General features: G+C 37.9%; 1 protein-coding gene across 4 annotated transcripts in view; it reads left to right on the top strand.

Moving 5' to 3' along the window:
* Positions 1 to 13,212, top strand: part of ADGRG6 (adhesion G protein-coupled receptor G6) — a 157,437-nt gene that overhangs the window by 110,620 nt on the left and 33,605 nt on the right. For all 4 annotated transcript variants that reach the window (XM_023729619.1, XM_023729625.1, XM_023729607.1 and 1 more), the window contains exons 19-22: positions 3,257 to 3,384; positions 4,573 to 4,841; positions 6,061 to 6,157; positions 8,509 to 8,792. In XM_023729619.1, coding sequence (XP_023585387.1) covers positions 3,257 to 3,384; positions 4,573 to 4,841; positions 6,061 to 6,157; positions 8,509 to 8,792 — 778 coding nt within the window. The remainder of the gene's footprint in view (positions 1 to 3,256; positions 3,385 to 4,572; positions 4,842 to 6,060; positions 6,158 to 8,508; positions 8,793 to 13,212) is intronic.

The raw sequence follows: 13,212 nt of genomic DNA, 5'->3' as shown, positions 1-13,212 counted from the left end.
TTTACTTCATTAGCCAGCTTGTCGGTTTTAGACAAAATGAATTTAAAAATTAGATCATATCAATGTGATTCTTCATTCTACAAAATTCTCAAGACCCACCCACATCTAATGACTTGCTTGAATTCAATAATAGATACATACCAAAAAAAGCAAAAGACCAAACCAGTTGCAGTTGAGTTGATTCCTATAGACGTATACTTTTACTTTATGTCTGATACACTCCTGTTTTTGCAAACACTTTCCTGGTGCCCAGTACACCTTCAGGGATTCTGATATACCCGTTGTTTCTTTCTATTTCCCATAAAGGGACCAAACCATATTTGTTTTTTAATAGAAGTTGGGAGTAATGTGTGCTGAGGCAATAATACTTTTTGAATTAGAATCACAGACATCAGGTTGTGTTTATCCCCTCCCTTAAATCTTATATGCTTCCTCCTGTGGGGACTGGGAGGAAGCAGTAAGGAACTGTGGGATGTAGTATTTGGCTCATGAATCTACCTGGCCTATGTTAATGTCCATTGTCATATGGCAGCTCTGCAAGTTGTAATTTTCCTGACAATCCAATACATAAATGCTCTGAGGGATAAGAACAAGTCATTCGAAAGATGACAAATCATAGAAAATAGCTTTTTAACTTTCTCAAAATAGCAATATTTCTTTCTTTACTGCCAGAGTATGAAGATGAACAATTAAATGACAACGTGTTTTCCCCAACGAAGTAAAACGAAACAAAACTCAGTTTTCTTCCAGGTTTTCTTTCTTACAAAAAATTACAACAGGCATTCTTTCAGACAACACCTGTTTTGCATGATTTAGGTCGATGAGCTTCACCTTAATTTACTTAAAATATTTCAAGTGTGTGTTTGTGTGTGTGCAAGCATGATTGCATGTATAGTAAGTCTAATATTAGTTAAGTAGATAACAGAGTAACAGATAACAGTAACAAAATTCACTACTCAGAGGTGATTTATATGCAACCAAAGTTTGGCTTCCCATAACTTTAGTCATTTTCTTTATATATCGTTTAAATTTTTTTATGAAGTTTGCCATTATTTTTTTCTTTGCAGTCATCTGATTAAACAGTTAGTTTTACGTGTGTATGGAGAGATGCATTTTTAGTGATAGTCTTCCATTTTTTATAACTGCTGGAAGAAAAACTTCCCGGAATTTATCTTTTCTGGCAATGTGCTGCTGGTATCCTTTCCGCTTTTCCAGACCACCAACATTTTTAAGAGTCTTTCTTGATTTACAAACCCTTTATTCACTTGTAAGCTTTTCGCACAGTATACCTCGTCTCGTGACACATTTACCACGTGAGAAGTTAATAAATATGTACCCATGCCCATAATTATATTGTTTAATACAGAGATGTATGAAGAATTTAATGTCCTCTGCTATGTTTCTTTGTGGTAAAACTAATTTTCATATTTTTAGCGTTAGTTCATTTTCATGTTGGCCAGTTCAGAGGAATAAATATTTTCACATTCTTCATTCTTTGAAAGTATAAAACGTGAGAATTCTTTGTAATTGTGTGTCAGGATTGTTTTGTGTAGTTTATATTTTAAACTGTGACTTTAATTGTGGCTTGCAAGTCAACAGCCTTACCTAGATAGGAGCCGTAGGTTTTTCAAAAGGAAGTGACAAGTCACTTGATGATCCTTCAAGACTGTGATTCTGTGTCTCTGGTCTAATGCAATCCTGGAGTAACCAGAATGTTGGATGTCACCTATCTGTGAGTCAGGCACTGACCTAAACCCCATTCCATATGCCATGGAATGGCATGCTTCATGCCCTCCCAGTATTCTGAGGGATCTCTGGGAGAGGAGGATCGGGGAAGTCCCCTGAGATCTGATTCCCTGAGTCTGCTGAACTCAGTCACTGTATGCATTATTTTGATGTCTCAAGGATACCATAGTTGTTCCTTACTACCTCAGCCAAACCTGGAACTGAGTCCTAGTTCTTCTTTTCATACATGTATACACAAATACAAACACGTTTACTCAAGACCTTTGTGTGAGTAGCAGATTTTATTGACATTTTGGTGTAAATTAAATTAAAACGTACAATGGGAAAACATTATAAAATGCAATAAAGATTTTTTTCATAGTTTAATGCCTAAAATTAAACTGGCTGATCCTTCTGAAATATGTCTCTTCTCCAAGACAGTTCCATTTTCGAACATCTGCATAGTTGAGAGGTTGGTCTTAGCTCAGAATTTATCCCTGTCCCAACCCCCCATTCCTGAAGCCTGAATTACAGGAAAATGCCCTTGGGGCCCATTCATCAGAGAAGACCTGAGTGAACATAGAAATCCTGGATCAGTGCAAACTGCAGTCATGCTTGTTTATTTCTTTGAATGTCCAAGGGATGATTGTTAGAAAACACACACACACACACACACACACACACACACACACACGTGTTCACATACACCTTTCCCCAAAAGCATTATTTACACTTAGAGACAATGTTGTAGGGAGCAATAAGAAAAAAAAAGATTTTACTAACAACCCCAAACTTGGCAAACCTGTCTCAGCATGGTGAAATTAATGCTGCATATTAATAATGCTGAACAGTGTTTACTTCTTTTTCCTCCTCAACAACTCCTAGCACATTAAATTGCAGCCTTGAAGGACTACAGAGATCAAAAATCTATGACCCAAAAACTCTTAATAGATTCTCATTTATGTAAAAAAATGAAGACTGCCCCACCCCATACATACCAAGCTTTGAAATGGCCATGGGTAAGAGCCTCAACACCACCCTTAGTGCTAGACAACCCCAGCACCAGAGCCGTCCTTTGGCTGTCTTCTAGTTGAGACCCTCCATAAGGACAAGGAATCCCTGGACCCCAGGACTTGGACACGTGGGCTTCAGTGGCCACTGTTTGTACTCTTGCTTCTAACTCTGCAAGTATTAGGGATGACTGTGTTCATTTATTATTCAAGGCAACTACTTCTCTAATTTCTGTAGCTGTATTGGGTGGTTTTCTTCTTCAGGTTATAGTGGTGTGGAAAGAGCTTTGGTAACCAGGTAATAATTTTTTAAAAATTACAACTCTTAATAATGCTACATTTTTCTTCATGTGGTGACCCACAAGAGTACAATAAGTGTAAATTTCAATATTGATTTACGCTGTTGTTTTTAACCCTAAATATTGACCTACTCTAAGATTAGCAATAAACTTTCTAGTAAAATCAAACACCATTCTTATTCAAAGAGAGATCCTCACAGCTGCTTCTTATGTTTTGTGTAGGACCTTCAAGGAACTGCCTCACAGATGGATGCAAGAAATACTAAAGTCCTCACCTTCATTACCTATATTGGATGTGGAATATCTGCTATTTTTTCAGCAGCAACTCTCCTGACATATGTTGCTTTTGAGTAAGTATTTTTATATCTGTGAAACTTGGTGCTAACTCTTCCAAAATGTGAATAAGAAAATTGCCTGTTTTTAAAAGTAGGTAGACACTTAACGAATAACGTAGAGTGGTTCAGTTTTAAGTTCAGGTTTCTCATAAGATGTATCCTGCAATATGAAATTTTCAGCAATAGAGTCCTAATTTATAAATAAGTATTTCTATTTTGAAGTACATTTAAACTTGTTAGAAGTTAATGTTAATATTTAAGTAAATAAGAATTGTACAAAATGCTTTTTTACATTGTAAAAGGTGAAAATCTTTGCTTCACAAATCTTATATAATTAGCCCTCAAACAGGAAATAAAAAGATGGATCCTTAACTGATTAAAAATCAGGAAACTCCCAAGCATTTTAGAAAATTTTTTAAACAAAAATGTCATTTTTATAATTCTAGAATTTTTCCTGGAATGCAAAAAATCAATCTGTTAAAGCCAATTGGTAACTTAATAAACAATTAGAATTAGTTTTGAAATAAAATGAATATTTTAAAAAAGTCTTTATACCTTGCCAGATACTCATAAATATCTCTGGCCTTTATCCTAGTGGCATCATGCCATAAAGATGGTGCTACCTAACCTGTTGCAGAGTTGCACAGGATATGAACTCACTGCCTCAGCTTTAAGGATTTATTTATAATATTGTTGTTGCTAGCTGCTGTCAAGTCATCTCTGATGCATGACAATCTTATGTATAACAGAACAAGACCTGCGTGGTCCTGTGTTATCCTCACAATCGCCAGCACGTTTGAGTCTATCAGTGTGGCTATTGTGTCAGTCCATCTCACTGAGGGTCTTCCTTGCCCTCATTTGTCCTCTGCTTCACCAAACATGTTGTCCTCTGTAGCGATTGATCCTTCCTGATGATGTGCCCAAAGCAAGCAAGTTGGACAGTGTTCTGTTGTGATTCATAAGGTTTTCATTGGCTAATCTTTGGGAGAGTAGACCGTCAGGCCTTTCTTCCTAGTCTATTTTAGTCTGGAAGCTCCGCAGAAACTTGGCTACCATGGTGACTCTACTGGTATTTGAAATACTGGTGACATAGCTTTCAACAACACAGCAACATGCAAGCCTCCACAGTACAACAAGCTGACAGATGGGTGATGAATTTACAGTATTAGTACTCCTATATTTTTCTTTTTCTCCTCTTTTAAGAAAATTGCGAAGGGATTATCCTTCCAAAATCTTGATGAACCTGAGCACAGCACTGCTGTTCCTGAATCTCATCTTCCTCTTGGATGGCTGGATCACCTCGTTCGATGTGGATGGGCTTTGCACTGCTGTGGCAGCCTTGTTGCATTTTTTCCTTCTAGCAACATTTACCTGGATGGGGCTGGAAGCAATTCACATGTACATTGCCCTGGTTAAAGTATTTAACACTTACATTCGCCGGTATATACTAAAATTCTGCATCATTGGCTGGGGTAAGCCTCCTGAAAACTTCTTTTTTTTCCCCTGTTATGAAAATTGCAAGGGAAAATCCTTATTTTTAAAGAATATCTAGGAGAAACTCTACAATTGCAGATGATGTGGATGAGAGAAATATCTCCTAAGGAAGGAGCACCCTCACAACTGTATTTTTAAAAAGTGCTCACCAGGGCTCACTAAGTTTGGCAGTAAAGGAAAAAAACCCTTGCTCCTGAGTCACTGCAAACTTATTTCCTGTGTCCCAGAGCCAGCCCACCCCAGTCTGAAGAAGCAGCTGGCAGACAGTGGTGCATTTCCATTCTGCTTCAAAATACAAAGGGCCGCTCAGACTCTTGGTGATACTTAAACCCTGAGACAAAAGCCTATGTTTTGGAAACCAGAGAAGGAACATTATTTTTATGTGCACAACCAGAATGTTGACAGAATTCTTGCCTTGAACTTTTTAACGTTGAGTCCTCAGCCAGATGTGTATGGCTGTATTAGCCTGTTTGGAATCTCCTGACTGGGCTCCTTTCTTTATCTGGGTTTCATATTGGGCCAGGAATTCTGGAGCTTTCTCACAAATGTCTTTTTCAGATGGCTGTATAAGAGCGTGAGTAACTGGCAAGCAGACATTTCCAAGGCATTCAACACCACCTTAGAAGGTCATAGAAGTGTTTTTTAAAGACTTACCGTGGTATCTCATTTCCTTGCTGAAATGTACCTGGAAGTACTTTATATACTGTCTTGAGAGAAAAGATAAGACTACAGAGTTTATACTCCATTGTTTTCCCCCCACTTTTTCTAAAGATTTTTCATTATATAGAAAGAGGCAAAGAAGCTGCCTTATTTTGCTTACTTTAGTTGCCTGAACTCTGGCAATCTGACAGGACGTATTGAATGAAGCCACATTCCCTACATCTGGATTCTACTTAAATCCGATTCTGGCTTTTCTATTGGGTACCAGTAAGCAAATAGAATAACTAAATATCTGTCATTTAAGAGCTTTGGGTTTTGTTTGTTTGTTTTTAATTGTTGCTGATTAGAATTGAATATTCCACACCAAGGAAGGGGATTTTGTTTTCGTTGTTTTTAACCAAGTTGTGCTTTCTAAGAAACATGTAACTCTGTGATACGGAGTGTTTTCTTTCATATTTCCCCTTGCCCTTATCAGTCTTATAAAGCTGCTCCAGCGGCTTCAGCAGAGTTGTTTACTTCATCGTTTCTTCAAAACAGGTTTGCCTGCCTTAGTGGTGTCAGTTGTCCTCGCGAGCAGAAACCAAAATGAAGTCTACGGAAAAGAAAGTTATGGAAAGGAACAAGGTGATGAATTGTAAGTAATAAAAGCTCACAAAAAATGTTTTAGTGATGGGTACGTGGCCTGTGTTTCCTAACATTTGGTATAAGTTTCCATGGCAGCAGTGACTCTCTCATTTAAAACAGTTGTAGTTTGTTTGCATGACTTTCCCAAGTCTCAGCTACACCACAGATTAATTCAAATGAATGCCCTGAAATGCTTGAGCTGCTTTTCCTTATTAACATTGTACTATGCCATCTGGGCAAATTCAGAAGAAGTCTAAGATTTATCTTCCAGCCTCGGAAGACCCATTCTATTTAGGGATTTTCCATAATATTTTTACCTTCTCCAACCCACACACATCTTCAGGAGAGTTCAGTTCCCGACAGTGAGTGAGTCAATGCCAATATGAGTGCTCTGTAGAAGCTCAGAGAATGTAGAAATCAGTGAGTTCCTGAATAATTTGTAAAAGTTTCCATCAGACTATGACACCATTGAAGTTAAAGTTCTATATTCATTTTTGTCAGTCCCTCATATTTTATCTAATGCATAATAGGTGCTCAATAAATTTTTGATGATTGATTCAATTACTGAATGAATAAAGAGTTTATCCTGAGACAAGATCAGTGGTGCTGCGTTCTTATGCACATTTCATGGATTGATAAAACCTTTTTTTATCCGATCTGTGTCCCATTCCTTCATGGCCTTCCCTTCTTTTATATTTCTAATGTAGCACTCAAAAGACACCACAAGACCTGGGGGAAGCAAGGGAGACTGATTAGGGATTCCAGGAAACTTCCATGTATAAAGAAAGGTTAGCTCCAGGGACAAGCAGTATCATTTTGGAAACCTTCATCATAAGATATTTTAAAAGTAGAAGTTAATACATTCTGAACAAGGGGATTTAAAAGTTATGTTAGTCAGTGATTACAGGACATCACAGCACTATATATTAAATTACTGTGTCATCAACAACTCTCATTTTTGAACATTTATTATGTGCCAGGAATCATGTTAGGTCCTAGGATCCAAGATGTTCAAGACACAGCTTTTTCCTTTGTGGAAGTCATGTTCCACTGTGGAAGGTATTACCCAAAATGATGACCATTTACAGTGGAATTTTAAACAACAATTTAGTTGCCTTAAATAATTCATCTAATTTTTGAGACACCTAAGAGCTTCCATAGCATTAATTAGGAACTGGGGGATCTGCAAATTGCAGTATGTGTCAACCTTACTCACAGCACACTTTACACATAGTACAGTTTTAAAATTGCTTTCATCTATTACCTGATCTCCATATCATTCCGAATGTCAACTACATCCTTTTTCATCTCAAAAGGACACTATGATCAATGAAAATTTTTAATTGTATATGAAAAGTTTCAGTGTAAGAATAGCACAGTTCTGTATTAAAGTCTTTCCTCAACTAAACCAACTATGTTAAGAAGAGTTATTTTGTCTCTAGTAATGGAACCCACTAGTATGTATTGCTTAAGTAAGTAGGAATTTACTTTTCTAACATGATAAATACATGGAAGTAGGCAACTAGTGACATAGATTTTGTAGCTGGAAATGTCAGGGCCAGTAGCTCTGCAGCTCTCTTGGTCTTTTTTCGTGGACATAAAATCACTGCTGCAACTCTGGAGCTTGCTTTCATGTTTGAAGCAGGGAAGGGAATAAGGGCCTTGCCAGCCAAGTCCATCAAAAGTACCCATTGCCCTCCAGTTGATTCTGACTCATAGCAATGCCATAGGACAGAGTAGAACTGCCCCCTAGGATTTCAAGGGAATCTTTATGGAAGCAGACTGCCATATCTTTCTCCCACGGAGCCTCTGGTGGGTTTGAACTGCCAGCCTTTCTGTTAGCAGCCAGGCACTTAACCACTGAGCCACCAGGGCTCCTTCCATCAAAAATAGCTCTCCCAAAAATCCTTTAGCAGACTTTTTCCATATTATTTTCTAGAACAATGTCCCATGGTCACTTGTAAATTCAAAGGAGGCTGAGAAAATGAGCACTTAGTTTTCCCATTGTTTAGAATACAGATACACAAGAGAAAAGAGGGTTATTAATGGCTTGGAATGAACCAGTTAACATTTACACCGAGTTGGAATTAAAGAAGTCACCTAGTTTTCCTTTCAACTGTTGACTTAAATGACTAGTTATTAAGATGAAGGTCATCCAAAAGAAAGAAAGAAAAAGAAAAGAAACGTAAAAATCGATTGGAAACGAACCTAAGACCCAAGGAAGCAAATTAACTTCTAAAGGCATTTTAGAGAGCCCTAGTCGTGAAATCTGCAATAGTATAAACTAAGCCAGGAAAAGTCTAGGCTAAATGGAACATGGTAATAAATCTTTTTCTTTCTTGTTTCTTCTTCTGTTTTCAGCTGTTGGATTCAGGATCCGGTCATATTTTATGTGACCTGTGCTGGATATTTTGGAGTCATGTTTTTCCTGAATGTTGCCATGTTCATTGTAGTCATGGTGCAGATCTGTGGGAGGAATGGCAAGAGAAGCAACCGGACCCTGAGAGAAGAGGTTTTGAGGAACCTGCGCAGTGTGGTTAGCCTGACATTCCTGCTGGGCATGACATGGGGTTTTGCTTTCTTTGCCTGGGGACCATTAAATGTCCCTTTCATGTACCTCTTCTCCATCTTCAATTCATTACAAGGTAATATAAATGGTACCTGAGAATTTTCTGCTAATTTTAATGTATTTGCAAGCAGCTTCCCTTTTGGTCAGATGCCATGCTAAGTTTCTACATCACTATTCTAGGTGCTGAGCATAGTTTCTGGTACACACTGATAGAGATGGATGGATGGATGGATGTGTGGGTGGGTGGGTGCGTGGGTGGGTGGATGGATGGACGAAACGTTGCTGGATAAATAAGGCAGAATTTTAGGGTCTTTTTTCCCCCTCGGTGATGTATTCTAAGTACCTAGAACACTTCCAAGCAGACAGTGGGCGCTCAATAAATATTTGTTGTTGTATAAATGAATATGGGGCAGGGAAGTATCTAGCTGAGAGCCCAGTAGGAGGTTTAAAAAGTTGTAAAGACAACTTTTACCTCACAGCTTTGCTGGGTATTGGTGCTATTCATGGAACCTTTTTCCATTCAGGTTTACCATCCTTGACCAGAAGAATTTTTAGACTCTATTCAGGGGCAGAAGTAAATCACCTTGATTACTTGGCTCCTTGGAGTTCAGATAACTACTGTAGTTCAAAACTCTCATTTTTTTCATGAGATATGGAAATTAGTTCAACAATTTAACAACATTTGCCAGTGGCCTGCTTTTTACAAAAATGAAAGGTTTTCTTCAAGTATCTTACTGTCATGCTTCTGATTCCATATACATACCCTTGTTGTTAGTTGCCCTCAAGTCAGCTCCAACTCATGGTGAACGTATGCATAACAGGACTAAATGTTGCCCAGTCCTGTACCATCTTCATGATTGTGAATTCCAGTACACTCTATAATGGATTTATCTTTTAAGCTTAAATGAATATAAATGAATTTTTTGAAAATTAAATGATATTCTTTAAGATATTGGATATACCCTGTGCTGTTGATAAAACTCCCTAATGTTCAGGAGCACCATGAAGCCAGCATTCTAAAAAAAATGAATATTTGTAATATTTCTGAATAGGGCAGTACTGCCGGCTTACCTGAAGCTTCTGGTCATGCAGTCGTGGGTGTGTGGGGACGGAAGAGCTGGTAAAAGCTGAATATATCTGAGCTGGAGTAGAAAGTGTAGTGCAAAACAGGTTTGTGCAGCTAACCCAATGAGGTGCCTCCATGGGTGTTCCCTATAGGTATGTTCTAAGAAAAAGTCTGTAGTTACCTACAGTGGCATGTTTTCTGCTTTGTATTGTACTATCTGCTTATTCTCCTTGGTACTCCATTAATCTGTGACCGCTGGCAAAAAAATCTGTAATATAGTGGGCACTCATAAATTGTTTGTTAAATGAATCACTTGATAGCTGGATGAAGAGAGAGAGAGACTTTGGGTATGCCTTAAATCCAACCTGAGACTCCTCTGGCATGTTGTTATGTTGTTAGATGCCGTCGAGTCAATTTCGACTCATAACAACCCCGTGTGATACACTTGAACTGCCCCATAGGGTTGTCGTGGCCGTAATCTTTACAGAAGCAGATCTCTAGGTCTTTCTCCCGAAGAGGCACTGGGTAGGTTTGAACGGCAAACCTTTTAGTTAGCAGCCAAGTGCTTAACCATTTTCGCCACCATTAGTTCAGGTTCAAATTTTATTCAGGTTCATTCTCTCATAACAGGAAGGATGTGGGCTCGTTGTCTTTAGTAAGTAGAATAAACCTCATGTATACCTCCAAAGGAGCCCTGATGGCCCAGTGGTTAAGAACTCACCTGCTAACCAAAAGGTCTGCAGTTTGAATCCACCAGCTGCTCCTTGGACACCCTATGGGGCAGTTCTAGTCTGCCCTATAAGGTCGCCATGAGTCGGAATCAACTCGACGGCAATGGGTGTGTGTGTCTGTGTGATACCCGCAAAAGGTGGAAACTATGTATGTAACATATGAATACATCTTAATAGGAATCTAGCTTCTTAAAGTGATTATTCCTCTATTTAATCTCTTCTATAATATACAATATAAAAGTGCCAAAACAAATATTGACAAAAATGTCTGTTAACATTAGAAATTCCATGGTTTTATATGTCAGTATTGTACATGAAAGGCACATTGGTCAGCCAGCCCAATCATGTTTTTGCTTTTAGAATTTCCTGGCAGTTTCTGTGATCTTCAACAGGTATAGTTGTCTGTTCAGCTCTGTTTCCATTAATGAGAATTGGGATGTTTTATTTTTCCCGGCATGGGTCTCCTTCGGGAGGGAAAAATGTTGTAAACCATCATCAAGTCAGTGTTCTTCATAAATCACTGAGTTTTAAGACTGACTTGAAATTATATACATTCAGAACAGATTTCTGCACATCAGTGATATTTAAAACACCTCCAAAAAAAAGGGAAATTTAAAATTAAAACCCAGTGATACAGAGCTCATGAGTCTTCTGACAATTGCTTACTGGCCAGGCTTGTACAAAAAAATTCTTAGGATGCTACACAAAGTCACTTAATGGTTTTTTGCTGACAAGTTTTCTGAGCCTTCCAAGAGAGGCTTTATTGTTGTAAGAAGTATGTGCTTTATTAAAAGAAGCATGTAGAATTTAGACAGTTTAAAGAAACAGTTCAGTGAATGCAAAATGAAATCAGATAGTACTTACGTAAACTAGATTATGTCTGTTTTGGGGTTTTGTTCTGTTTTTTGTTTTTTTCTGGTTTTGTTTTTTGTTTTTCTTTCTGACATTCTATATTCCAGCAAAAAGTTGGTGTGGTCAATTTACCTCATGAAGCTTATGATCTAGTCGGGGAAACTGACATTAATCACATACATCACAATATAAAAAGTACCTGGGGATACTAAGAGCCCATGACAGAGGATGTGATGTCTGAGTTGAAATTTGAAGGATAAATAGGAATTAACTAGGTGAAAGATGGGAGTAGGAGTGGAAAAAAGAATATTTCAGGTCAAGGACACTTCATGTGCAAAATTTACCATAGTTGGTGATGACAGCATGTGTTCAAGGCATTAAGAGAAAGATCAGAGAATGAGCAGGAGAGTATCAGAAGGAGTTTGTGCAAGACGGAGGCCAGGGCTATACCATGAAGGCCCCATACTTAGATCTTTGGTAAGAGCAATGGGAAGTCTTTGAAAGGTCTTAGGCATGTAGAGTGACATCAGATTTACATTTTATAAAGATGAAGTTGGACACAGTGTGAAAAATGGATTAGAGCAGCCCAATAGTGAATGTAGAGAAAAGAGGATATTGTAGTGGTCCAGGTCAGATGGTGGTGCAGTATTTTAGACTATGGTGGAGAAGAGGTGACTTGAGAGACGTGGGCTGAGCCAAGAGAAATTTAAGAAATATGCTGCTACTAAAACACTCATCATTGGTTTTAGATGTTAAAGCACACTCATTTTTCTAGAATGATTAGGGTAACAGCTCTTTTTGTTAATGTAATATTATAGTTAATTAAAGCCTAAAGACATAACCGTGGTCAGAGATTTCAAATGTCATACAATATTCTGAAAATTAACTCTATGTCAAACAAATTTTAATCTTTCTCAGATTTAGCTTGCAGTTGAGCATCTAAATATCAGGAGGGTCTTCATTATGAATACCGTGAGTCACTCCGTAGTATTATAGAGGTGTAGGCCCTGTGGACCGACAAGTCTACACTGACATCAACACACATATAGCAGATGAGTTGCTTTGATAGCAGATCTCTTTTCTCATTTATTTATATCTTTAAAAAATTCATTTTAACATGTTAAAAATCTCAGGATCCTTGGAAATATATGTGTGTCTTTATATCCACATGTAATTATATGGGTACTCACATAAATGTGTATAGTCTGTATATTAAAAAGGAGTCCCTGGGTAGTGCAGTGGTTAACTCATTCAGCTGCTAACTGAAAGGTTGGAGGTTTGAGTTCACCCAGAGGTGACTCGGAAGAAAAGCCTGGCAAATTACTGCTGAAAAGTCAGTAAACCCTATGGAGCATAGTTTTAAAACCCTGTGGAGCATAGTTCTACTCTGGCACACATAGGGTTGCCATGAGTCAAAACTGATTCTATAGCAAATAAAATAATAATAATTACAAATGTGCATATAAAAATAAACACAAACATATATTTTCGTATATATGTATATAAAAGACATCAAACCAGTTGCTGTCGAGTTGACTGTGGTTTACAAAGGACTTTCATATACATCTATGATCTGATTTAATTCTTGCAGCAAATCTGAAAAGCAGAGACCTAAGAAAGAGAGTATTTTCTCCATTTTATAGATGAAAAGTGAATGACACTACAGGGGAAGTCAGCACAACTGGACTAAACCAAAGCTAAGAAGTTTCCTGAATACAATCAAATACTTTGAGAGAAAGAGTAGCAGGGGTAGGGGTCTGGGAACCATGCTTTTGGGGGACATATAGATCAATTGGCATAACAAAGCTTATTAAGAAAGTGTTCTGCGTCCTACTTTGGTGAGTGGC

Source organism: Trichechus manatus, unplaced genomic scaffold (genome assembly GCF_000243295.1).
Source record: "Trichechus manatus latirostris isolate Lorelei unplaced genomic scaffold, TriManLat1.0 scaffold00002, whole genome shotgun sequence".
Lineage (NCBI taxonomy): Eukaryota > Metazoa > Chordata > Mammalia > Sirenia > Trichechidae > Trichechus > Trichechus manatus.
This window is presented reverse-complemented; position numbering and strand designations above follow the sequence as displayed.